Here is a 26,694-nt window from a genome sequence, read left to right on the forward strand (position 1 = left end):
TTTAATAGCTTCCTGAAAGTAGAAATCTATGAATGATTTTAAAGATGATAATTTAATCTTGAATTGCACCTAGAAAGAAGCTTGTAGCTAATCCACCTTTTGCAATACTAGTATTTTATGTCTAAATCTAATATTTGTGTTATATGTCTAAACCATCTGGTCCCAGTTAGCAAATGTGCAGTTGCATCTTATACCAGCTGTAATTTCTTGTCTTCAAATGTGGTCCCAAGTACAGCCACAAGATTACAAGGTCATGAGACTCTCAGCTGACACAAAGGTACAGTTGGATGAAAGCCATCCTAGCTACGTCTTCCAATTCTAAAGGACAGGCATTTTTCAAGATTGAATACTGACTCTCTTTGGGAGAGAGCAATCCCACTGAAAACTAAATCTGGTGCTGTCCCAGACTCACACTTTCTGAACCAACAGGCACTCTGTCTTGCTAAGCCTAAATCTTTTCTCCCCATCCAGACCCTTACAGATTCCACATACCGGGGGAGACTTCCACGACATATCTCAAGTGGCCTGCATTGAGAACTGAGCACCATCACAATCTGTGAGAAGGACACATGTATATAATGCACAAGGAATCAACTTCAAGATATAAATCTGGATTCTATGAGAGATGATCCTTATCATGGACGCAGTGTTGTGATTTACAGAGTTCGTATGTGAAAGCAAATTAAGTTGTGCTTTTTAATATATGCTGACTTTATTGATATATCATAATGATAAGGGACGCGGTGGCTCAGTGGGTTAGGACGCTGAGCTTGTCGATCAGAAGGTCGGCAGTTTGGCGGCTCGAATCCCGAGTGCCGCATAAGAGAGTGAGCGCCTGTTACTCGTCCCAACCTAGCAGTTTACTCGTCCCAACCTAGCGCCTGTTACTTCTGCCAACCTAGCAGTTTGAAAGCACATAAAAATGCAAGTAGAAAAATAGGGACCACTACAGTGGGAAGGTAACAGCGTTCCGTGCGCCTTTGGCGTCTAGTCATGACCACAGAGACGTCCTCGGACAAGCGCTGGCTCTTCGGCTTTGAAACGGAGATGAGCACCGGCCCCTAGAGTCAGAAATGACTAGCACACATGTGCAGGGGAACCTTTACCTTTACAATGATAACCATCATATTTTTCATATTTAAAATGTAATATTGTTTTATAATTTAATATAGATTTTGCTTAAATGGAAAAGGAAGGAAGGCTGTTAGAAGTATTCTTTCTCCCATAGCAGCCAATTCAACCCATTTGTTTTACATACTACACATAGTTTCAAAAACTGATGGTGATATTTTTGGAAATAGTCTATTTCCTCTCTCTCTCTCCCTCACTTACCTACCTACTTCCCCCCCCCACACAACACAGAGACCCTTCATCTCTACTGAGCTAACTTTTGAATTTGAGCCATCAGTGAAACTCACCTTCACTGATATTAAAAAGAAATTAAAGAAAGATAGTCCCTAATTAAAAAGTTAAAATTCCTTGCCCTTCCTTCAAGCTTACTGTCTATATAAATATATTTTTTCATTCTAATATAGACTACTGGAAGTTTTTAAGAAGAGACTGCACAGCCATTTGTCCAAAATGGTATATAGGGTTTCCTGCCTGAGCAGGGGGTTGGAGTAGATGACCTCCAAGGTCCCTTCCATCTTCATCATCATCATCATCATCATCATCATCATCATCATCATCATTACTACTACTACTACTCTGTGAAGAAATAATACAATTTTACACAAATCTAAAACCAATAAAAAATCCATGAAAATGAACCTATATTCTCAATGACAGTCAAAAGAAAATAATCACATTTAAGCGAATTAATTGTTCTTATAATGCCAGTGAAATTAAACCTAAGAAGTACTGCTATGAGTTTTATTTAGCAAGAAGACTTGTGACTTGTGAACTATTTGACTCAAAGCAGGAAAATGTTTTGGATTTGACATGTGTGTGCTAATTCTACCTGTTGGAGATTCCTTAGAGAAGCCATTGCATAAAAAGAAAAAAAATAGGGTGTTGTCACGTATCATTAACCTGTCACTGCCTTCCTGTCTCACACATTATTTCCTGACAGTTAGAACAAAGTCAGTGGAACAACCTGCCTCCAGAAGTTGTGAATGCTCCAACACTGGAAATTTTTAAAAAGAGATTGGACAACCATTTGTCTGAAGTGGTATAGGGTTTCCTGCCTGCGCAGGGGATTGGACTAGAAGACCTCCAAGGTCCCTTCCAACTCTGTTATTCTATTCTATTCTATTCTATTCTGTTCTGTTCTGTTCTGTTCTGTTCTAATTTTCCTGAGCTTGAACAACTATTTTGCAAGTTTGAGAGGCTGCTTCTTTATCTCTAACAAATACAGCAAATTCTTGCTTTGCATCTGAATATCTCCCACTCTACGACTATGGTATTCTTAATTTAAAAAGAGCACAAATTCACATTTAGCTGTCACAATTGTATATGCTTTCAAAACATACTCAGAATAATGTTTTCAAATTCAGTAAGAAAAAGCAAATCTAAGAAGCAGGGATTATCCCTTAATTATTCAATGCAATGCAATCTGAAATTAATAGGCTTAGTTTGGATTCCTCTAATTGTTGAAAGAAGTGAAAAATAACAATGCTCTGCTACATATTAGAAAACATAAAGAGAAATTTCAGTATCATAACAAGGTTATTAGGAATAACCAGATAATGTGAGACTAAGAAATATTTATATATTTTTTCAGCAGAAATAACAAGACATTTTCTTTCTTGTGCTATGTATTTTCTTTTTTCTTTTCTATTGTTCCCTTATTGTAATCTGATTAGAGAACTTGGAATATTCCTTGTGCTGAAAAAACAGAGACCAATGGACAATTGGTTCATTTGGTTTTTATGGCCCAACAAGTTATCCTACATATAAGTGCAGTTTTTGATATTGTACAATAAGGGTGCAGCAAATGGAGAACTGATTACCATTTGTATTCAATTACAGTTTAAACCCAAGCTCTTTCATATGAACGTAAATATATTTTACATAAAGTCAAACCAATAAATGAAATTATTATTTTGCTTGACTTTAAATGGTAGAGAAATGCAACAAACAAATATATACTTCAAAGAAATAAGGAAGCTGCAAAAAATTAGATGTTATTCTTAAGTAGCCCTATTTTCTTTGAAGCCTAGTTATTTAATCACTAGATGGATCTGCTGTCCAATGCTCTGTGTTGCCCTGTATGCCCTCTTTCTACACCTTGCTCTTTGCTTCTCTGTACTATCAGCTCAGGAAGAAATTTCAACAAAACTCTTCCTCAGGCCACTGATATCTCTGGGAACCAAATCCATTAAGATATTTCTGACTCCTGCTCATGCTACTTTAACTGTCTGGTGAACAGGAAGGAACTGATAAAAATAGGATTACAATGCCCTTACAGATGAACTGGCAAGAGACTTGATTGTGATTGATGCCTGAATAAACATACAATAGCAGGCCATACATCTCAGCAAGGCTTTGATAGAAACAGGAGAGGAGTGTAGGTTTTCACTGGCTAGACTGTCACGTTCTTTTCTCAATGAAACATTTCAGTACAAAGCCCTTCAAGAGGGATGCTGGTTTGCTTCTTTCCCTAAGCCAGAGATACAAATTCGACAAGCTTGCTATTTATAAGGTTGCATAAGGGAACTGTAAATGGATAAGAATGAATGAATCCCCCTGCTCCCTCCCCCACCATGGTGGAACTATAGGTAGGCCTTGACCTTTGACAATTGAGCCCCACATTTCCACTGCAAAGCAAGACAGTTTTTAAGTGAGTTGCCAAGAATCCAAATTTTTGATCACATGACCATAGGGAAGGTGCAACAGTCGTTAAGTGTGAAAAATGGTCATATGTCAATTTTTTCCAGTGCCATTATACACACAGAGAGAGAGAGTTGCTTGTGTGCATGGATAAAAGAATGCTTTTAGTAAACCATTATTATTTATTTAATTTATATGCCATTTATGATTGAATGGATAACATATTCATATTTCACACATCTCACTGAAAAATCATCCAGTGAAAGAGATTGCTTTCGGATGTAATTATTCATGATTTAATTCAGAAATCAGAATTTGAGCCTGCCTAGTCATTTATGTTACAACAAAAATTATAGTTTTGTTTTTTTTTTCTTTTTTCAAACAAGAAAGATTACGACACAGAAAGTGTGTGTGTGTGTAACTACAGCAGAAATAACATATAGACATAACATTTTTATACTTACAAACTTTTAACATTTTGGCTTCCATGTATATGATGAAACAAAGTATTGTTTCAGCCTAAAAGCTAACTGATTATGTAAAGATGATCAATAGGACATGCTTGCTTACTGAAATAAAATACAAGGCAATCAACAATCCAAAGATGCACTGGGGTCTTCTACAAATGCGTTGCTCTGATAAAGCTCTTGCTATAATTTAATGGCAGTAACTGACAAGTGCGATTAACAGATCAATTGAAATGACACTACAGTACATCTCTAAGGTGCTGTATGTGAATAGTTCCCTGGTCCATTCAATATCAGACATGCTCAACATAGCTCTAACAAAATTCATATCAACTTTTTTTAAAGTAACATTTACATGGTATAACACTTATCACAGCTTACTTAGGATTCCTGGCTATAAACCTCTGTTCTAGTAAGCATGGGAAGTTATTGAATTATATTGGAATGCAACAAGAGTTCATGCTCCTTCTTACAAATGGTAGTAACTTTTATTTCCTTAAAACATGAAGATAATGGATTCAGTCTAAAACGATGTGAGTCTATTCAGGAAATCTATTTCTGTATTTATTTATTGCAATTCTTACATCCTTTCTGAGAAAGGCATAGCTGCAAAAAGCTGTTGTGAAGGAGAGATGTAGGGAAGCCCTGTTCCACAAACATAGGTCTAGATACATATATAGAGATTCTTTGCTTCTGGAGGTTGTTTTTCCCCCTGTGACATTCTCAAACTGTTGACAACTCTGCCACTGGCACTGTGATAAGCCTCCACTCCCTGCTTTCAGAAAAGAGTATGAAAAATATGCATCTGATTGCCCTATACAGTTATGTAGTGTTGATCTACATTGCAATTATTATTTTATTTTCAGGTCATATTCATTCCTTGTTGTTTTTTTAATTACTGCATCAGATACTTTAAAGAACCTAAATTTCAAAACCAATGTATCTGACAGAACACCAAGGAAAGGAATTGTTGCAAACAGTAATAAAATGACACTGAAGATATGCTGAACATCAGGAAATTGTGTTAAAAAACATTTTATTTTTAACTGAGATTTGATTGTACTGTAGTATTTTTTAAGAAATGTTATACATCACTTGGAAGGCTCTGCAGGCAAATTAGAAATATTTTCATTAAATATTAAACAAAATAAGTATTTGCAAATCATTTTGGGGAACGCTGACATGTGATATTACTACTGGATGGACTTTGTTGTCTTGAAGAGACAACATCAGAACAGTATTTCAAGCCCATATCTTGGCCAGAGCTGGCTCCAATTAAAAGCTAGGAATTTTAGGCTGTATATCATGGAAAATTCCTGTCAGTAACATTGATTATACAGAGCAACGGTCTCCAAGAGGAAATTACATAGCCACAGTGCTCGAGTTATTTAAAATTAGAATGGACAAGCACTTAGGATGATAGTACTGAGGCCCATTCAGCACTTAGAAGACAGCATAATAAAGGAGTTTTCAATCTCTAATTCTCCAATATAAGCTCCAAAAACAGTAAGGAGAAAGACAAACCTCTGCAAAATTAAATCACTGAGAATCAACTGGAGAATACAAATTAAATTATGGGAGTTTATTTCCTTCTTTGTAAGCATTAGCATTAATCTCATGCAAAAGTAAAATATTAGTTAATTTGATTGCCTTTGCTTCCAGACATAGCTCGAAGGAATCAATGCGGAAGAAATAGTTTTGATAAATGAAGAAAAAAAGAAAGAAAGACGAGCTTACAGGAAGGGGGAAAAAAGACAAAGACAAAACCCAATGGTGGTGGTGGTGGTGATGAAGGAGGATTAGGAGAGAGGGAAGGGACAGGGGGAAAAAAAAGAAACGAATCCAAAAACAACACACCGTAAAGCTGTAGAAGTGCTATAGTTGGCTCAAAACAGCCACAATATCATGTATTAGATTATAGATGATAGTAGATTCCCTGTAACATACAGTTAAGGAGGCAAATATTTTTCGTCTCTAATCTCCACATTTGAGACTGGTGGGGCCAATTTAAAGCAACATTATCTTTTGGGGTAAATATAGGAATTCTGAAGCAGTACCTCACTGCTCATTATTTCCTAGTTAAGCAAATGATGGAAACTGCATTATTAGCACTTTGTTTCAGAGATTTCATATGTATGTCTGCAAGTCCCATCTACATTTCTTTGAATCCCTCTACTCAAAGCAAAGCATATGTGAAAGAAATTGATGTATGTGCTAGAGGATATACAAAAATCTGGACCAAGATGAATGGTATTTTAAATAGACATCTTTCTGTTTACAATTTCTGTTTTCATTTCATTTTCAAATAGAAGGACTGTCAAGTTAGAAGTCAACTGATCTCAGCAAGATTTAAAAGGAGTCAGTGACATTCCCATAGAAGCAAAAAAATGTCAACAAACGCTGGTAATTTTAGACCTGAGGGAATAACAATCTTCAATTTTATAATGAGAGGGTTGAAGGACAAAAGCCAAGAAAAATGAAATAAGACCCGGGGCCTTTAAACATAACTATGTTATGAGTGTGTGTATATTTGTTTAACACAGAGACACAAGACCTCATTCTTTCCCCATGCTTTTTTTCCGAACTATTGCTTTTTATTAAAAAATGCCAGTTTCTGACAAAGTGGTATAAAAACATCATTATGTGCCCCTTCAGATTAGCAGATATGAAAAACATTATTGCTGAACTTGGTAATTTCTACTTCATTTTTAAAAGGCCTTAGTTAATTGCCAAGTAAGACTATGAAAATAAAAGACAAGGGAACCATTCTCCCTATCAAGCACAACTGAAGCCTTTAGTTGCCAATTGGTTTTTCTAATCCAACAACTCAATATCTGCTGTTAATTTGTTCTCTATTTCGAGAACATGAAGACTGTCAGCAAAATCCATGATGCATTACACAATTTATAATTGGATAAAAAATCTTGATGTTTTTCTGACAGGGTAAAAAGAAAGTTGTATAGCAGCATAAAGCAGTAACAACTTTATGGCTATTTGTAGTAAAACATAATTGCAAACAAAGTAAAAAAAACCTGCAGCCTTTTAGTTTAGCTTCTACTATGAGAAATGTGAAAAATTGTGACAAATAAAAAGCAAAACTGGATGTTGTAGACTAAACCATAAAGTAAGGAAGAAAAAAATAGAAAGGACTTGCATCTTGAAAACCATCAAAGGATTTCAACATTCCAAGAACAGGTAGTTCTTGACTTATAACCATTCATTTAGTGACTGTTCAAAATTACTCCGGTACTGAAAAAGGTGACTTATGATTTGTTTTTCACACTTACACCACTGTAGCATCCCATGGTCACATGATCAAAATTGAAATGCTTGGCAATTGGCATGCATTTATTTTATGATGGTTGCAGTGTCACAAGGACATGTGATCACCTTTTGCGATCTTCTCATGAGCAAAGTCAATGGGGAAGCCAGATTCACTTAACAACTGTGTTACTAAATTAACTGCAGCGATTCACTTAACAATGATGGCAAGATTGTAAAATGGAGCAAAACTCAACTTAACAACTGTCTTGCTTAGCAATGGAAATGTTGGGTTCCATTGTGATCGTAAATCAAGGATTACCTGTATAAATTAGATCAGTTGAAGCGTTGTCTGCAGGTTAGGAAACTAGTAGCTCTTGCACAAGGGTGCAAAACATCCCATGTTGAGACACAACTACAAAAGGATGGAGTTTGTGTTGTGACATCCCCGCCACTGTTTTCCTCAATGTGACTTGTACCAGATCTCTATGATCTGTTGTTCTTTGTTTTTAAATTCAGCATAACAACAACAACAAATCTGTAGGTGTCAGAGGTAATCCACTGACTGTTTTTGATGAGCTTTTAATTATCAATGTCTACAGTAGGTGGCAGGACTTTGCTAATCTTAGCTGGTCTCAAAAAACCCCAAAAGGGCTACACCAGGTTGCTATGTGGACAGGAGGTTTATGCTATTGCCAAGAAAACAACAACATGAAAGTCTTCATAAATCTAACAGAAGTTCAATTTAAGAGAAATTTTATCCTAATGGCCCAATAGATTAAAATTCTAGATGCAAGAATTCTCAAGACGTGAATTAGGTAAACTTGATGAAAGTGGTTTGATGGTTGCTAAATAATCCTTTTATTCCTGCTGAGAAATAAAACTGGCACAAGTTAGGCACTGAAAAAGCCAAAGAGGTGTTCTGTACAAGTAGTCCTCAGCTTACAGTCATGCATTTAGTGACCATTTAAAGTCAGCAGCAATGAAAAAAGGGACTTGCAACTGAAATTTACACTTATAACCTTTGCAGCAACCCCAGTCATGTGGTAAAAATTCATTGCATACCACATCAAACAAATTCTGTATACTTTAAATATGTTAAATATGCACCACTGCAAACAGCCACAAATTTATTTTATTTATTTTAATTCCATTTATATCCCGCCCTTCTCCAAAGACTCAGGGCGGCTTACAAGCTTAGCAGTAGCCTTCATTCTATGTATATGCCTGCTTATTATGTATATGCCTGCTTATTATGCTCTTGTGTATTCAAAGTTATTGTCTAGGGACAAATTACAGTGAATTTATCATCTTATTCTACAAAAAGTCATCAGATGTATGAAGAAAAAACACCAAGCATGAATATAGGTTGACATTTCTTTATTATAGCTATAATAAGTTGGTAATTGTTTGTATGCACCTTTGAGTCAGTGTTGATTCCTGGGAATCACCTGGACATGTCCATTCAGCTTTTTTGCCAATATTTTTTTCAGGATACGTTTGCCACTGCCTTCTTGCCAAGGTCAGCTAGCTGGCTTTGTGCCTAACGTGGAATTAGAACTCACAGAACAGTTAATCAGTGGAACAGCTTGCCTCCAGAAGTTGTGGGTGCTCCAATATTGGAGATTTTTAAAGAAGAGATTGGAGAATCATTTGTCTGAAATGGTGTAGGGCCGTGGTGGCGAACCTATGGCACATGTGCCACAGGTGGCACGCAGAGCCCTCTCTGTGGGCACATGCACCATTGCCCCAGTCTGAGGCCTTCAGCTGGTTTTTATAAAACCTTTTCGCTTTAGGCCTCTGCCGCCGTGCCCAAAAAAAAGGTTCAATCAATCAATTCCAACATCTCGCAGGAAAAACGAAAGATCTCGCAAAGTTGGAGTTGATTGAACTTTTTAGTCCCACCCAGTCTGCCGTTACCACTGCAGCCACGCCCACCCAATGGGCCACACCCATCCGGCACCCAATGATACATAAGTGGATTTTGGGTTGCAGTTTGGGCACTTGGTCTCCAAAAGGTTTGCCATCACTGGTGTAGGGTTTCCTACTTGAGCAGGGGGTTGGACTAGAAGACCTCCAAGATCCCTTCCAATTCTGTTATTCTAATCTGCTGCCATATAACTACTACATCAAACTGAATCTCAAGTTGATAATGATGATCTTGATAATAAATAATGATTAAAACACATATCCAGTCAAGCAGAAAGGACACATTAAGTTGGCTAAAGAATTATGATCGGTGGGGTGTAGGAGGAGGTCCTTCTCTGCCATTACCCCTGCCCTATGGAACATCTTGAAGTTGGCCCCCTTCTAAGAGAGCATTAAGACTTGGCTTTGGAGATCCAAGAGTGGCATGGAGATCCAAGAGTAGTATGCAACCACAGGGCTAGTTGGTGACTTGAGGGCATCCCTTCCATCTTTTTAACTCTATTTTTCTAAGGGTTTTATGGGGGTTTTCTACTTGTAAACTGTCAGAGTTACTTGGGTAATGAGATGGACAATGTATACATTTGATTAATAAATACAATAATAAATAATTTACATAGTCTAAATCAGGGGAACCCAATCCCTAAGCCACGGCCCACTACTAGGCCTTGAACTTTTCAGAACTGGGTTGGGGAAGTGGCAGGCGAGCACGCACGCACATCCCCACTTGCACAAGTGCTCCATTTGCACAAGTGGCAGGCGTGCATGCCCACCACGTGCAAGTGAAGCTGCACACATACGAGCTTCCCCCCCCCCGCCCGGCTGGTATGCAAAGTCAGAAAGGTTGGGAAACTCTGATCTAAATATATGTGCTAAGGTTAGTTTTTAAATTCAATGAAAAACTTGAATCTGAACCTCTTAAGAATTGGGATAAAACTGCTTGACGTAAAACTGCTAGTCGAAAACAGATTTTCTACGTCAGGGCTTTTCAACCTTTTCACCGATTGTACCACTTTTAGGATATGGCAACATCTGAGTACCACCGGTCGCCTAGCTCCAGCCATCTCTCGATTAGGCTTGTGCGGTGCTACCACCGGTTCAGCTGATTCCCCTCCCCCGCTACCACTTTTCTACGATTGTCGCATACCACCTGCCAGGTGCCAATGTACCACAGTCAAGAGTTTTTACTAGGGCTATTCACAATTCTTTTCTATTCACAAGAGCACAGGCTTTCTTATATTCATTAAAGGAGCTGGTCTTCTCTTCCACTTCCACGTGACCAGTCATCTTTTTTCCAGGCTCACAGGAAAGTGGCCCATGAGAACTAATTCATTAGTTCAAGGTCTATGCAATGCCAAAGCCTTTTTATATGCTGATAAAGACATCTCTAATAAGTCCATTTTTTTAAAAAAAATGAAGATTATATGACATAAATGATTTTTTTTAAAAAAAATCCTTAGCTGCAAAGCAGACCTTTCTGTGAAATGGAACCATTTCATTTTGCCCACTTAGCATACAGTGTTTTTTTTAATTAACTAAAATGATATGAAGATATCTCATTATCTTTAGATGTCTTGGGAAAGTATTGAAGTGAATTAAAATCATCACTCCAGTTAGGATGGGTGTTATGCATTTATTTATTTTTTTAAAAAAATCTCCAATGTATTTGTAGCAAATAGTATAAATAATACCAAATAGTACACATTGTAAAACACCATGCATAGAATCACAGAAGTTTGTTTCAGTCTCTGTTTTTCTTTATTTTTATGGTAGAACAAAAAGAGGTACTTTCAGCAACACCAACATCATTTCTGATAAAACTAATGCCATCCATCTGGAAATTCAGGGAGGGAACCTACAGTCAAAATTCCACATAGCTCTCATAAAGCCATAATGGGGGGGGGGGGGAAACAGAAGAACCAAAGAGAGAAAATATATAATCCTGCAATATGGCAGATTCCATTCCTATTCTACATGGGGCTGCCCTTGAGGACCACTCGGAGGCTCCAACTGGTACAGAATGCAGCCGCGAGAGTTGTGTTGGGAGTTTCCCGATAGTCCCATGTTACACCCCTGCTCCGCGAGCTGCATTGGCTCCCAGTTGTCTTCCGTGTGAGATTCAAGGTGCTGGTAATGACCTACAAAGCCCTTCATGGCATGGGTCCGGAATACCTCAGGGAGCACCTGCGGCCGGCATCAACTTCCCTCTGCCCAGTGCGCTCCCACCGAGAGGGCCTCCTCAGGGTGCCACCGGTCAAGAATGTCGACTGGTGGCCCCCAGGGGGAGGGCGTTCTCTGTGGGCGCGCTGGATTTATGGAACCATCTTCCGGTTGAGCTCCGGATGGCGCCCGACCTTCGCTCCTTCCGGCGCGACCTAAAGACCTACCTGTTCGAACAAGCCGGCCTGGCCTGATGGGTGATGGGTTTGGGTTTTATTGCTTTTTATGTATTTTAACTTATTGTTATAGTTCTTGGGCATCTTGTTTAATCTCTTTTAATTTTTGTATTCTTGTCTTTTAACATGTATTGCCCTGTTCACCGCCCTGAGTCCTTCGGGAGAAGGGCGGTATACAAATAAAATTATTATTATTATTATTATTATTATTATTATTATTATTATTATTATTATTATTATTATTATTATTATTATTATTATTATTATTTAACTCTGAAGATTCTCACTGGAGATATGGCTCCACTCAACAGATTCATCTTTAAAAAGGATGCAAGACTTAATCACAAGTAAATGTGGAAAGGGGAAGGAGGCAAATGAAGAAAGATATTTCATGATGCAAACCACAGGTTTATATACTTACAAATAATATTTCTCTGCGAGGCTGGAAGATTGGGATTTGACTCAAGAGGAATATTTTCACTTTTTTGTTTTTAATCTACCGTTACAGATTGTAGCAGATGCCTGTGTTTTTCACCAAGAACATGATTCTGCTCACTGGCTGAATGAAACATAAATATTCCTGAACTCCTTCTGCTGGCATTTTTAGTTATATTTATTATTGCAGATTAATATGATACAAGATTCCACATCTGTGGAATTCTGTCATGTGAGAATGTGTTTGTTCTGCTCACTTTCTTTAGATAATTTTATATCCATATTGGGTTTTATGCTGAATCTTTTTTGCAACATAATGGTGTATAACTGAGTTTGATGAATATCCCTTACATTTCTTGACTTAGGAATTAAATGCAGAGTGTTTTATTTCTTCCTGTGAAGGAGTCTGGGCTTAAAGATAAATAATTGGTTCAACATGAGCTGCATGACAAGTTTGCAACTTGATCTCTTCAACCTTAATCCATCTTGGAAGTTATAATCCAACAAATCTAGAAGACTACAAGATGAAGAGTGCATTTTTTAATTATTATACTATACCATATAAAAATCTGAGAAAGGAGAAATATAGGCCCAAAGAAGAATGCCCATGTTAGAGTGGAAATAATAAAAGTTCTTGACTCATATTTTAAACAAAGTTATAAATTTAATTGGAATTTACTTCTGGCCTACCACTTGTTGACACCCCCATTTAATGCTTTCCCTACCAACAGCAGCTAAATGTATGGAAGTTACTGTGCAATAGATTATGATGGTGACATAGTCATCGAGTTATGAGCATAACTGAGCCCAAAATTATGTTGCTAAGTGAAACATTTGTTAAGTGAGTTTTGCCCCATTTTACGACTTTTCTTGCCACAGTTGTTAAATGAATCACTGCAGCTGTTAAATTAGTTACATGGTTGTTAAGTGAATCTGGCTTCCACATTGACTTTGCTTGTCAGGACGCAAAAGCTGATCACATGATCCCAGGATATGGCAACCGTCATAAATATGAACCAGTTGCCAAGCACCTGAATTTTGATCATATTGACCATGGAGATGTTGCAATGGTTGTAAGTGTGAAAAACGGTCATAAGTCACATTTTTAGTGCCATTGTAACTTTGAACGGTCACAAGTCGAGGACTACCTATAATTAGAAGCTACGGATTTAACAGAATAAGAGTCAGAAGGGACCCTTGGAGGTCTTCTAGTCCAACCCCCTGCTCAAGCAGGAAACTTGGTAACATTTCAGATAAAATGTTGTTCAATCTCTGGAGGCAAATTCCAATTATTCCAAATTCATTTCCCACCACTTTCTACATGAGTCTACCCTGTTGATGAGTAAGTACCACCTAAAGGTTCTTACAAAAAGTACCACAAAAGCTCTTAGTTTTGATACAGGACTTGGCTGCAGGTAGATCTATTACTAATATCCATAAAAACAGTGTACAAGCCTATGAAAAGTGATTGCTGCCAATCTAGATCATCCCTGGACTCTCTGAAATGATAATAAATATGTAATCTAGATAACTGTAATTTCACTTTGGATACAAAGGACATTATCAGCATAATTTTCAATACTTTCAGGTTTATTATTTTTATATGAGGTAATTCTCCAACATACAATCACTCATTTAAATGAAAAGTTTAAACTGCTTCTACTGACTAAAAGGAAAAATAGACAAAAGAGGGAGGGGACCTTTTGTAAAGTTCTAACTTCATTTTTTTTCCACAAAGTTACCACTAGATTAAATCTTTAACAGTAAAAGACAGGAGTGAATTTTCCCTTTGTTGAACCCCAGCCTATTCCGGTAACATCTCTTAAAGGAGAAATGGAAGCGGAGGGACTTTCCAAACTTTGGGAATATTAACTCCCATCATCCTTTAAAATTGGCCATGCAGTTAATGGAAGTTTGAGTCCAAAGAAACTGGAATAGACCAGATTGCTCATCCCTAAAGTAAGGTAAATTCTTCTCTTGCATTCTTTTTTTGTGGTTAAAGACTGATATCTTTTAGCTAGTATGGACATGAATGGGAAAAATATGTTTTAAAGGACCTATTACATTTAGGTTATTTGCAAGAAATCAGGAAGGTAATCTAAATTCCAAATCATACACAAAGATTTTGGCGCAAGACCATTAAACAAGTATTACATAAATATAATATTCTCTCTCTCTTTCATCCTGGCTTCTGGCTATGCATACATACTTGTGATTATTCATATATATGCATACATACAGTATCACTTCTGTTGTTTTTCAAATAGGCTGGAAGTATAAAAAAGTAGAATTTGTTTTTTAAATTCACAATACAAACACAAAGAAGGAAAATGTAATTGCAGGTTTTAAATAACTTGAATAGCAGACTGTCATGATTCCTTATAGCAAACATTCAACTTAAGAATTTCCTGCTAAGTGCACAAGGAGTTAAATGAAGAGGAACCCTGCCATAATTAGTAGAGATATAGGTGGGGACATATGTGAGCTTAACTATGTGCAGTATCTAATTAGTGGATTACTAACAAAATAGTTGTGAAAACAAGCAGGCTTACAATAACCATCATTAAGTGTCTTTCAAAGAACACTTTTTTTCTTTCTTACAGTGAATACCGTATTTGTCGGACCATAAGACGCACTTTTTTCCCCAAAAGTGGGGGGGAAAACGAGGGTGCGTCTTATGGTCCGAAGGTGATCCGTATGGCGAGCCCCAACCTCCGCAAGTGGAGCACGAATCGGCACGTGCTGAGAAACGCCGATCTCACGCTCCTGCACTCTCCCTCGCTCGGTTTCAGCTTCCTTTGCTACAAGAGAAAGCAGGCTGAAACCGAAAGAGGCAGATTGCCAGGAATGCGAATCGGCTGATCTTGCGCTGCTGCAATCTGCCTCGTTTCAGCCTGCTTTCTCTTTTAGCAAGGGAAGCTGAAACCGAGCAAGGGAGTTTGCAGAAGCGCGAGATCGGCCGATTTGCATTTCTGGCAATCTCCCTCACTCCGTTTCACACACGGACCATTTCCTATTGCACAAAGACCAGCAAGGTGAGTGGCTCAGATTTTCAGTGGGAAAATGAGTGAAAGCAAACAGAGGGCCAGCTGCATTTCTGAGAAGAGAGCCCGTTTAACATCTGGTAAACAATCTGGAACTGCAATTCAGAGAGAAGGAAGTCTGCACATCACAAGGAGCCACAAGTTTGTTTTAAGTGACAAGCAAAACAAATGAGCCTCAGTAAGTTGGGCCTGACTGGTAAAAAGTTCCCAAACTGTCCCTAATCTAGTTAGCTAAGTTTCATGTTCTTTTCTCTGCTGGGAAGAGTATGGAAGGAAGCTGTCAACCAAGTGAACATTAAAAAAGGATCCATGGTTTTGTTTTGTTTGTTTAATTCCAGACAAAGTGAAAATTCTCAGGTTACATCTGCAATGGTAACAAACCACAAGCCATGCTTGCTTATAAACGTGTTAGCGGCCCAGCCATAGTTTTTGTCTATGTAACCGAGTCTCTACAAGACCCCCGCTGCAATCCTCTCTCGTAATTTCTCTGGGATGCAAAATAAAGAGTTGCTGGTACCCCATCTTGCGGGATTAGTGAAGGATAATTCAAACAATAACCCATGTAAAGTATTTCGAGTAACGCTCAGCATTGCCTGAAGTCCAATCCATTTAATGGTGACTGGAAGGAAGGAAGGAAGGGACAATGGGAGAGGGAGAGAGAGAGAAGGAGAAAGAATTTTTTTTCTTGTTTTCCTGCTCTAAAAACTGGGTGCGTCTTATGGTCTGGTGCGTCTTATGGTCCGAAAAATACGGTAGATCATACTAATCAGAGTTCAGTTTAGTTTTCATATGAAAGCTGACAAACTGAAGTAAAGGGAACAGCATTAAACTTAATTGGATATTATTTGTGCAGTTTTATCCATTTAGTCAGTCTCTGCTCTCTGACATAAGAAAGTTATGGTTTTTTTTATTGTAGCTCTCAGTGATTTCTTTTAAAATATATACTCCATTTTAGCGTGCTGTGATTAAACTATTTTGCATCATTTAAAAATACGCACAAAAAATCTGTTACAACTTCTAGAGTATAGCTATTAAATAAGGAGTTTTGAATTTCAAATTTATTATGCAAAATAACTGATTATTCCAGAACTTGCTCATAGCCTTAGGTTTCTAACATACACACAAGATTTTGAATTATGGAGTATCTATTACTTCCCTTATTCAGAAGAAATTACATAATGTGTTAAAATAAGAACTTCACAGATTGTGGAACTAATTACATATATATGCACATAAAGGCAAATGTTAGACTTACCAAGGGGCGCCATATATTCGGAATCCTTTGACTGTTACCTCAGAATCTTGCAAGTAAATACTGTTTGTCAAAAGTGACTGAACATTGTCAAAGTCCTCTGGTTTCAATTTGGATACAGAAGGAAAGCGGTAGTAATCCTGTTTTACAAGGTCTGCCATGAATTCCTTATCAAATGTTAGTTCATGATTCCCAGCAATCACTATTTTGTAATCATATGGCAAGTTTCCTGAAACAGTACAGAAACAGAGCAATTATTTATTTGAGAAACTGCTGTCCGAAAACAAACATAGATTTCACATTTAAACTCACACTGGACAGGTTTTGTTCAAGGGAAATCACAAGAAAGAAAGACATATTGATCAATATTATTTAGAGGTTTGATGAATTAAAGAAGAATTTATGGAACAGTTCATATGGCTGGTCATCTTTTTATCCAGACGTATGCAATTTCGACTCCAGAATCATATGTCCATTCTAAAAGTCCCTCCAAAACTCACATGCCTAGTAGAACAGGAATATTAATACATATATAGGGTACAATCATGCTAATTATATGCAATTGATTACATTAAGCTCTAAATTTAAATTAAAAAAAAAGAAATGTAGTTTTTGTTATGGCTATAGTTAATATTCTTTACTCTATTCCACTATGTTTTATGTTCTGTGTTCTACCATCTTTGAAACAATGCCTCCAGCATTCCATTTAAAGGCCACAGACTTGCACTCAGTCCTTGCTGTACTCATTAATGGTTCATTCCAATCTGGTGCCTCCAGATGTATTGGGTTTTTCAATTTCCTAACTGACCAAAGTTTGAAATCTATATCTAAAGGACATCAGAATGAAAAAGGTTCAACTGAAGTTTATTAGGAAAGTAAGCACTTTCTATTACATATCAATCTGATGGCACACAACCATTATTTAATTTAATTTAATTTATTAATATTTCTATACCGCCCTTCTCCCGGGGGACTCAGGGCGGTGTACAGGGCAAGAATAAAACACAGAAATTTACAAAAACTAAAAGATAATTAAATGCATGCCCGATTAAAATACAATTGATACATAGTAAAAACCCCAATAAAAATGATAAAAAAAAACAAAAAACCCCACCAATCCCCCCTCAGGCCAGGCCGGCTTGCTCGAACAAGTATGTTTTCAGATCGCGGCGAAAGGAGCGCAGATCGGGCGCCGTCCGGAGCTCAACCGGTAACTGGTTCCATAGCTCCGGGGCGCCCACAGAGAAGGATCTCCCCCTGGGGGCCACCAGTCGGCATTCTCTGACCGGTGGCACCCTGAGGAGGCCCTCTCTGTGGGAACGCACAGGGCGCAGGGAGCTTGATGCCGGCAGCAGATGTTCCCTGAGGTACTCCGGCTCCATGCCATGGAGGGCTTTGAACACCATTACTAGCACCTTGAATCTCACCCGGAAGACAACTGGCAACCAATGCAGCTCACGGAGCAGAGGTGTCACATGGGAGTATCGGGAGACTCCCAACACAACCCTCGCGGCTGCATTCTGTACCAGTTGGAGCCTCCGGGTGGTCCTCAAGGGAAGCCCCATGTAGAGAGCGTTGCAGTAGTCTAGACGAGAGGTCACGAGCGCGTGAGTGACCGTGCATAAATCATCCCGGCTTAGATAGGGCCGCAACTGGCGCACCAGGCGGACCTGGGCGAAAGCCCCCCTAGTCACAGCCACCATATGATCTTCCAAGGTAAGCCGCGAATCTAGGAGGACTCCCAAGTTGCGAGCCCTATCTACGGGGGGTAATAATTCACCCCCCATAGAAAGAGATGGAATATCCGAATAGACCCGGGATGAAGGTATGCAAAGCCACTCGGTCTTGTCGGGGTTGAGTTGAAGTCTGTTCCTCCCCATCCAGACCCGAACCGCCTCCAGGCAACGGGACATCACGTTGAGGGCATCACTGGGGTGGTTTGGGGTAGAAAGAAAAAGCTGGGTATCATCAGCGTACTGATGATACCCAACTCCAAAGCCACGAATGATCTCACCCAGCGGTTTCATATAGATGTTGAACAGGAGAGGCGAGAGGACCGACCCCTGAGGAACTCCACAAACGAGAGACCTCGCGGTCGACCTCTGCCCTCCTGTCAACACCGACTGCGAGCGTCCCTGGAGATAGGAGGAGAACCACTGTAAAACAAATAAAATCAAAAACAATACATTATGCCAAATTAATTAATATGGTAATGTTAACTCTTATGTTAACCATATGAACAATTTTTCTTTCTTAATTATTCACTTTCTTCAATCTTCTTCATATTTGCTATCACAATGTTTATATTATCAAAATTTTTCAGAGGAAAAGGGAAAGTTTTCAGAAATTTCATGAACCCCTTCGTCTTGTTTTCCTTGCTTGCAAGGTCTGCCGACAATCACTGCTACTGCTTTCTCCAGACTACAATTTTCATATTAAAAAAGGAAATAAAATGGACCACTTTATAATACATTAAATTTGGTTAATTATCCAAATAAACCAAGAGAAGGATCCACCAACTCATTCTTGAGCACATTTCAAATAGCCCATAATCCTGTACATCATTACTGAGACAAAGATACAGGAGGATTGCATAGGTATACATTTTTGTCAGCCTTTAGGACACTTTTCTAATAATAATTTTGTTTTGTTTTTTTAAATCAATACCACTTAGAGAAGAAACTTCAATGTATAACAATACACATACACACACACACACACACACACACACACACACACACACACACACTTCAAGATAGCCACTTAGGTTCATTTGTTTATCTTGGAAAGGTAGCCTATACATATGACTGGGCTCTCATATGGCCATTTATGACATTATAAAGAACACTGCAATTCATTTTCTTAAAATTCTATTCATCATAAACTAAAAACTATACATGTCAAGTTTCTGAATTCACACTAGCAGGGAACATTTCCACAAACATCAACTTTATACTTAAAAATTTTGAAATTTGAAAACCTTGCTATGTTTTAATGCTGGTACACTATTCCATTCATAATTGCTAAATTCTGTAACTCCATCTCTACAAAATGTTAAAAATGCATTGAATGGATTGGATCCTTCTTCCATATGTGATGGCAATACTGTAAAGCTCAACAACACTATCATTCACCTACAAAATGGAAGAAATCTTGAAAGTGGCCATTCCATTTTATCCTGAGATATTTTGATTAAACTTCACTCAACTATATATTTATGCAATATATACTAAGTGGCACAGTATATATATCGTTCCGGTGGCTACGGTGGCTACGGGGATGGCGGCGGCGGTGTCCATAGCGGCCCAGCGGCAGCGGCTTCGATGATTCAGCGATGGCGTTATGGCCGGTTTGCCGGCCCCCCGGTTGGTTCTGCATATCCCAGATGGGTTGGCACCCCCACTGCTTCTGATGGCCCTGAAGGTTCCTGGACTAGCCGGTGGATTCCGGTGGAGCCCAGTGGAGCCTTGTGGACTTGGGCCATTTTGAAGGACTTTGGAAGACCGGCGGGGAATTTAATAGACCTGGGGGAGCCAATCTTTGTTGACCACAGTCTGGAAGGCCCCAATAATTATGGAACTGAGGGCCTATGGACTGGTGGTCAGTTACAACCTCTAGGAATGACGGGACAACGGGGGACTTGGCTTTTACCAGAATTGACTATGATGGCTTGTTTTTGTTTTTACAATCGATTGCGCATTGCCCCTTATACCCCAAAGGACAGAGAACTCTGGGTATTAGCCATTGTGAGAGGATGGCCGAATTTACATCTGCTGCCCCTAGAGGTGAGAGCTCTATGGGGCAGGCCATACCCAGTGCGGTTGCTCCAGACTTCCACCCCCCCCGAGAACTGGCTCTGTGGCCGTAGTGAGAGGACGGTGGCAGGCCTGCCCGGGGGGTTTATCCAGCTGAGTGGCAGCGGCTGGACGGAGGCCTGGGACTCCCTCTCTGAATAGATCCTCCTTATGGACTATTATCTATGGACTGCCTGCGATCCGGACTGCTATTTATGCCTTCCTTTAAATATTCTTCCACGGACTTGTGCGCCCTCAGGGGTGCTCCCCTCTCCTGGGTGCGACCCGCCTTGCCAGCCGATTATAACCTCGAGGAAGGGCCCATTTATTGGGACCCTGAGAGTTGGCTGGGCACGGGTAGGGGCCTTCGACGTAGACCTAATAAGAGGCCCCTGATTATTTTTCTTTCAAAATTTTTTAGGGGGTTAGGGAGGCGGGAGGGTTCTTTTGGTTGTTTGGATAAGGGGGGCTATCCAACTACCGCTGTTCTGGCTAGGGCCGATGGAGATCGCAGGGGGGAGGAGCGGGGGTCGGTCACCTCCGGGGCTCCAGGGCTGGTCGTGGGGCTACCTATTCCCACGACATCAGGGAATGGCAGCAGATGTAGGAGCAGAGGGCCGTATCGATCTCAGGGAAGGCCTCTCCGCTGCTTACAAGCGGTGAGGCACTCCGACCCTCTGGCTCTACCCCAAGGTCCCGGGAGTGAGGGTGTGCAGCCCCCTGAGCTCCGGCTGGTGTATTTGAATGCCAGGTCCGTCTCTAAGAAGGCTCCTCTCGTTCGTGATCTGGTCGAGGGTGAGCAGGCGGACCTGGCTTGCATCACGGAGACTTGGTTGGGCCCAGAGGGCGGGATTCCTCTGGTTGACCTTTGCCCACCAGATTTCCGGGTGCTGCACCGGCCTCGGGCTCAGGGTAGGGGTGGGGGTGTGGCTGTTGTTATGAGGGAGACCTTGTGTCCGCGGGAGGCCACTGTTCCTCAGATAGTCGGGTGTGAGTCTCTCTTTTTGAGATGCGGCCCTGGTGCGCAGTTGGGCTTGCTGCTGGTGTACCTTTCGCCTAGTCACGCAGCAGCAGCCCTGCCTGAGCTGCTCGATGTCCTCTCTGGGTTGGTGATTGAGTTCCCGAAACTTATAGTTTTGGGGGACTTCAATCTACCATCGCTGGGAGGATCATCTGAGTTGGCTCGGGAGTTCATGGCTTCCATGACGGCCATGGACCTGACGCAAGTAATTTCGGGACCGACTCATGAGGGAGGCCACACCCTTGACCTAGTTTTTTTATCTGGACGGTGGTTAGATGATCTTGGTGGGGGCTCCCCAATTATTATGCCCCTGTCATGGACCGATCATCATCTCCTGCGGCTGGTCTTCCGTTTTGCCACCCCCCGCCGTGGGTGCTTGGAACCAATTAAATGGTACCGCCCCAGACGCTTAATGGATCCCCAGAGGTTCCAGGCAGCGCTGGGGTCCCCACCTGCCTCCCTTGCTCACAGCTCGGCAGATGCCTTAGTGGAAGCCTGGGAAAGGATGGCCACTGAGGCTCTTGACCGAGTTGTACCCCTGCGGCCCCTGACCCGGTGCAGATCCCGTCGAGCTCCATGGTTCTCTGCGGAGCTTCGGGAGATGAAGCGTCGGAGACGGGGCCTAGAGAGCGGTTGGAGGTCCAGCCGATCCGAATCCGACCGATTGCGACTAAGAGCCTACATTAGGTCTTATCTCGCTGCGATAAGGGAGGCGAGGTCTAACCACTTCGCCACCCTTATCGCGTCCGCAGATAATCGCCCGGCCGCCCTGTTTAGGGTGACTCGCTCCCTCCTAAATCAGGAGGTGAGGGAGGATCCCTTGCAGGGTCGTGCCGAGGAGTTTAACCAACATCTGTCGGACAAAATCGCTCGGATTCGGACCGGTCTGGACTCTGACTGGGCAGAGTCTGACGATCAGGACACTGGCGGTCTTGTCGATATCATCTGGGAGGAGTTTGATTCTGTGACTCCGGAGGAAGTGGACAGGATCATGGGGAGGCTGAGCACCACCACGTGTTTATTGGACCCGTGCCCTTCCTGGCTGGTCTATGCAGCCCGGGAGAGGACACGCAGCTGGTTCCAGGCAGTTATATCGGCTTCTCTGAGTGAGGGTTGCTTCCCCGCCGTCTTGAAAGAGGCGGTGGTGAGGCCTCTCCTCAAGAAGCCTGCCTTGGACCCAGCTGTATTAAACAACTTTCGTCCTGTCTCCAACCTTCGCTTTCTTGCGAAGGTTGTTGAGAGTGTGGTGGCGCATCAGCTCCCTCTGGTCCTGGATGAAGCGGATTATCTAGACCCGTACCAATCGGGTTTCAGGCCCGGGCACAGCACGGAGACGGCATTGGTCGCGCTGGTGAATGATCTCTGGAGGGCTCGGGACAGGGGATATTCCTCTGTTCTAGTCCTATTAGACCTCTCGGCGGCTTTCGATACCATCGACCATGGTATCTTGCTGCGGCGTCTCAGGGGATTGGGAGTGGGAGGCACAGTTTTACAGTGGTTCTCCTCCTATCTCCGGGGACGTTCGCAGTCGGTGTTGGCAGGAGGGCAGAGGTCGACCGCGAGGTCTCTCATTTGTGGAGTTCCTCAGGGGTCGGTCCTCTCGCCTCTCCTGTTCAACATCTACATGAAACCGCTGGGTGAGATCATTCGTGGCTTTGGAGTTGGGTATCATCAGTACGCTGATGATACCCAACTTTTCCTTTCGACCCCAAACCACCCCAGTGATGCCCTCAACGTGATGTCCCGGTGCCTGGAGGCGGTTCGGGTCTGGATGGGGAGGAACAGACTCCAGCTCAACCCCGACAAGACTGAGTGGCTCTGCATACCTTCATCCCGGGTTTATTCGGATGTTCCACCTTTGGCTATGGGGGGTGAACTATTACCCCCCGTAGATAGGGCTCGCAACTTGGGAGTCCTCCTAGATTCACGGCTCACCCTGGAAGACCATATAGGAGCTGTGACTAGGGGGGCCTTCGCCCAGGTTCGCCTGGTGCGCCAGTTGCGGCCCTATCTTAGCCGGGATGATTTGTGCACGGTCACTCATGCGCTCGTGTCCTCTCGTCTAGACTACTGCAACGCTCTCTACATGGGGCTGCCCTTGAGGACCACCCGGAAGCTCCAACTGGTACAGAATGCAGCCGCGAGAGTTGTGTTGGGAGTCTCCCGATACTCCCACGTTACACCGCTGCTCCGTGAGCTGCATTGGTTGCCAGTTGTCTTCCGGGTGAGATTCAAGGTACTGGTAACAGTGTTTAAAGCCCTTCATGGCATGGGGCCGGAGTACCTTAGGGAACATCTGCTGCCGGCATCAAGCTCCCTGCGCCCTGTGCGTTCCCACAGAGAGGGCCTCCTCAGGGTGCCACCGATCAGAGAATGTCGATTGGTGGTCCCCAGGGGGAGATCCTTCTCTGTGGGCGCTCCGGAGCTGTGGAATCAGCTACCGGTAGAGCTCCGGATGGCGCCCGATCTTCGCTCCTTTCGTCGCGATCTCAAGACGTTTCTGTTTGTTCAAGCCGGCCTAGCCTGATGGGGATTGGTGGGGTTTTTAGTCTTGTGTTTTAATTTTAACTTGGTGTTTTAGAACTTGATTCCAACTGTTTTAATATGGGCAATTATTTAATCTTGTTTTAACGTTTGTATTTAGTATTTTATTCTGCCCTGTGAACCGCCCTGAGTCCTCAGGGAGAAGGGCGGTATATAAATATTATTAAATTAAATTAAATTAAATATTAACAGTTTCAAGAATTTTTTTTTAATTACACGAGATCTTCGTTCCCTTCTATGGAAGAATGGTTTATTAAACTGTGGAATATGTTTCAATGCTTAGAATAACTTCATATTTGAAAAGAAAATCTAATGTACAATTCTACCTTATTTGGAAACCATTTGGGGACTACAATTCTATACATGGAATTGGGCCACATTCCAAATTTGGATACTAGAGTTTGCATTTTCATTTGACATATGGTTTATATATCACTGACACCATTCAATGTACTGTTTATTATTACAGTTTTCCTTCTCCTTTTCATTTTGTGTTAACCAAACATAAGGTAAAGGTAAAGGTTCCCCCGCACATGCGTGCTAGTCGTTTCCAACTCTAGGGGCCGGTGCTCATCTCCGTTTCAAAGCTGAAGAGCCAGCGCTTGTCCGAGGACGTCTCCGTGGTCATCTGGCCGGCATGACTAGACACCAAAGGCGTACGGAACGCTGTTACCTTCCCACCGGAGTAGTCCCTATTTTTCTACTTGCATTTTTACGTGGTTTTGAACTGCTAGGTTGGCAGAAGCTGGGACGAGTAACAGGTGCTCACTCTGTTACACTGCACTCGGGATTAGAAATATCCTTTAATTACAAATTGGGTATGAAATCCTTAAAATACTTATATACTAGAATGTATTAGCCACATAACACTTTATTTTTTGGTTATTTAAGATTTGTTGATTATCTACCTGATTTCTGCTACTTGTACAAGGTGTGTGTGTGTCTCTGTGTATGTATACACAGAGATGTGTCACTATGCATACATGTGTCTCTGTGTTGTGTATTATTTATACATGTATTCATATCAGTTCCTATAGTATTATTTCCTTTTTCATTTCTCTTAGAAAATTCTTATAAAAGAAAACTAAAAAGAAAATTGGCCTGGCATCCAATTTTACGAGAGGGGCATAATAAACTTATTTTCAATTTGGGTCATTTTAACAAGTACCACAATTAAAGAATGATCCCAGTCAGCTACAACTCTACAAGTGAGAAATGGGCTAAAAGTGAAATGATCATTAGAGCACAGTGTACAAAATTAGTGTACAAAATTAAATTGTAACACAAGAATCCTAAACAATAGAATAACTGAGGATGTGCAAATAACGTTGTTTTTCATGATGAAGAAAGAATTACTTTTTAGACTGTATTTTGCCAAGTACTGGCCTATGTTTTTAATTTCGCAATCTTATACAAAGTTTTATTAAGAATTTTATAAAAAATAGTTCAGTCTGAACTAAATACAAACTCTGGTTGGATGATATGTTTAATCATGGAGTACTGTTCATTAAATCCTTTCAATCACAATGTTATTTGATTTTCCACAAATAAATTCCAGGTTCCTTCTATCTGTGTAGAAAAATCAACTTCTACAGAAGTATAGATAAATGCATAATAGAGAATATTGGGCTGAAAATTTCCCAAAACCTTGCAAGATTGATTATTTGGATATGAGAAAAAAGCAAAAAGGTGAAGTAACTTGGTTAAGACCAGACAACAAGCAAAAAAGCAAGAGGAAGATAATCTTTCACAAACAGATGTTTTGACATGCCTAAGAATTAAGAACTAAACATCCTTCCCATTCATTTCAGTGGTCTTACTTTTCTCTAATTTAATTGGTCCCTCCAGTGCTATCCCCAACATACTCAATATGTAGAAGTCAGAATGATTGCTCGGAATGGAACATTTATTCTCTTTAATCCCACTCATATGGTTTGTTCAAGATTCTTTCTTTTCAACATGTTTGATTTTAATAGACTTCTTGGTAAATATAACCAAGGAATCTAAGGGAAAGCAAGAACCACTTTTGAAGCACTACTGACTTAATGAAATGATGAAAAATATTCTCCAAATTAGCCAAATGTAATTCATGTATACATATAATCTCAAGCTGAAAAATGCAATGCAATAGTATGATGGCCCTAAAATCTCTCTCTCTCTCTCTCTCTAACACACACACACACACGCACACACACAAACAATCTAACATCAGGCATTCTCAAAATTCATTAACAAAACTTCATCATTACTAGTTTAACTGCTGTCTGTTTAAAAGGGATAACTGAGTTGGACAGAGACTGGAAGGACAGTTGAGAAGAACGGGAAAAATCAATCAAGGTGGGCATAAAAAGCAAACAGCTAAATACTTTGGTTTTATGCAAGGAAAACATCAAGCTACAACACAAGGAAAAGAGAAGGCCAAGACCTATGGAGTTCTGTGATAAATCTAAGGCTCACGCATAAAAGCTCTCCTTTGTTCAAACTGTTGTTAGACACAACAAAATACAAATGTTACGTAAGAGCAAGTTCTGCCTCTGACCTTTCACTGGGTAACCGTCAGGCTTCATTAATTTTCACAAGGCCTGACAGCTCTAGCGTTAATACTCACGCTTGCTGATCGAGCCACACAGCAGGTTCAGAACTGCTACTTTCTCCTCTGAAACTCATGCATTAGGGTTCCTTCCATGCTGGCAATGGAAAACCAAGTCTAAGAAACATTAAACACAAAAAACTACGTTACAATAATGCCAAGGTTGAGCCATAAACCCACGAAAGCAGGGAAC

General features: G+C 40.8%; 1 protein-coding gene across 4 annotated transcripts in view; it reads right to left on the reverse strand.

Annotated features, from left to right (window-relative positions):
- Positions 1-26,694, reverse strand: part of MPPED2 (metallophosphoesterase domain containing 2) — a 163,465-nt gene that overhangs the window by 62,338 nt on the left and 74,433 nt on the right. For all 4 annotated transcript variants that reach the window (XM_081329924.1, XM_081329922.1, XM_081329923.1 and 1 more), the window contains exon 4: positions 16,556-16,781. In XM_081329924.1, coding sequence (XP_081186050.1) covers positions 16,556-16,781 — 226 coding nt within the window. The remainder of the gene's footprint in view (positions 1-16,555; positions 16,782-26,694) is intronic.

The sequence above is a fragment of the Vipera berus genome (assembly GCF_964194415.1).
Source record: "Vipera berus genome assembly, chromosome: 1".
NCBI classification, from domain to species: domain Eukaryota; kingdom Metazoa; phylum Chordata; class Lepidosauria; order Squamata; family Viperidae; genus Vipera; species Vipera berus.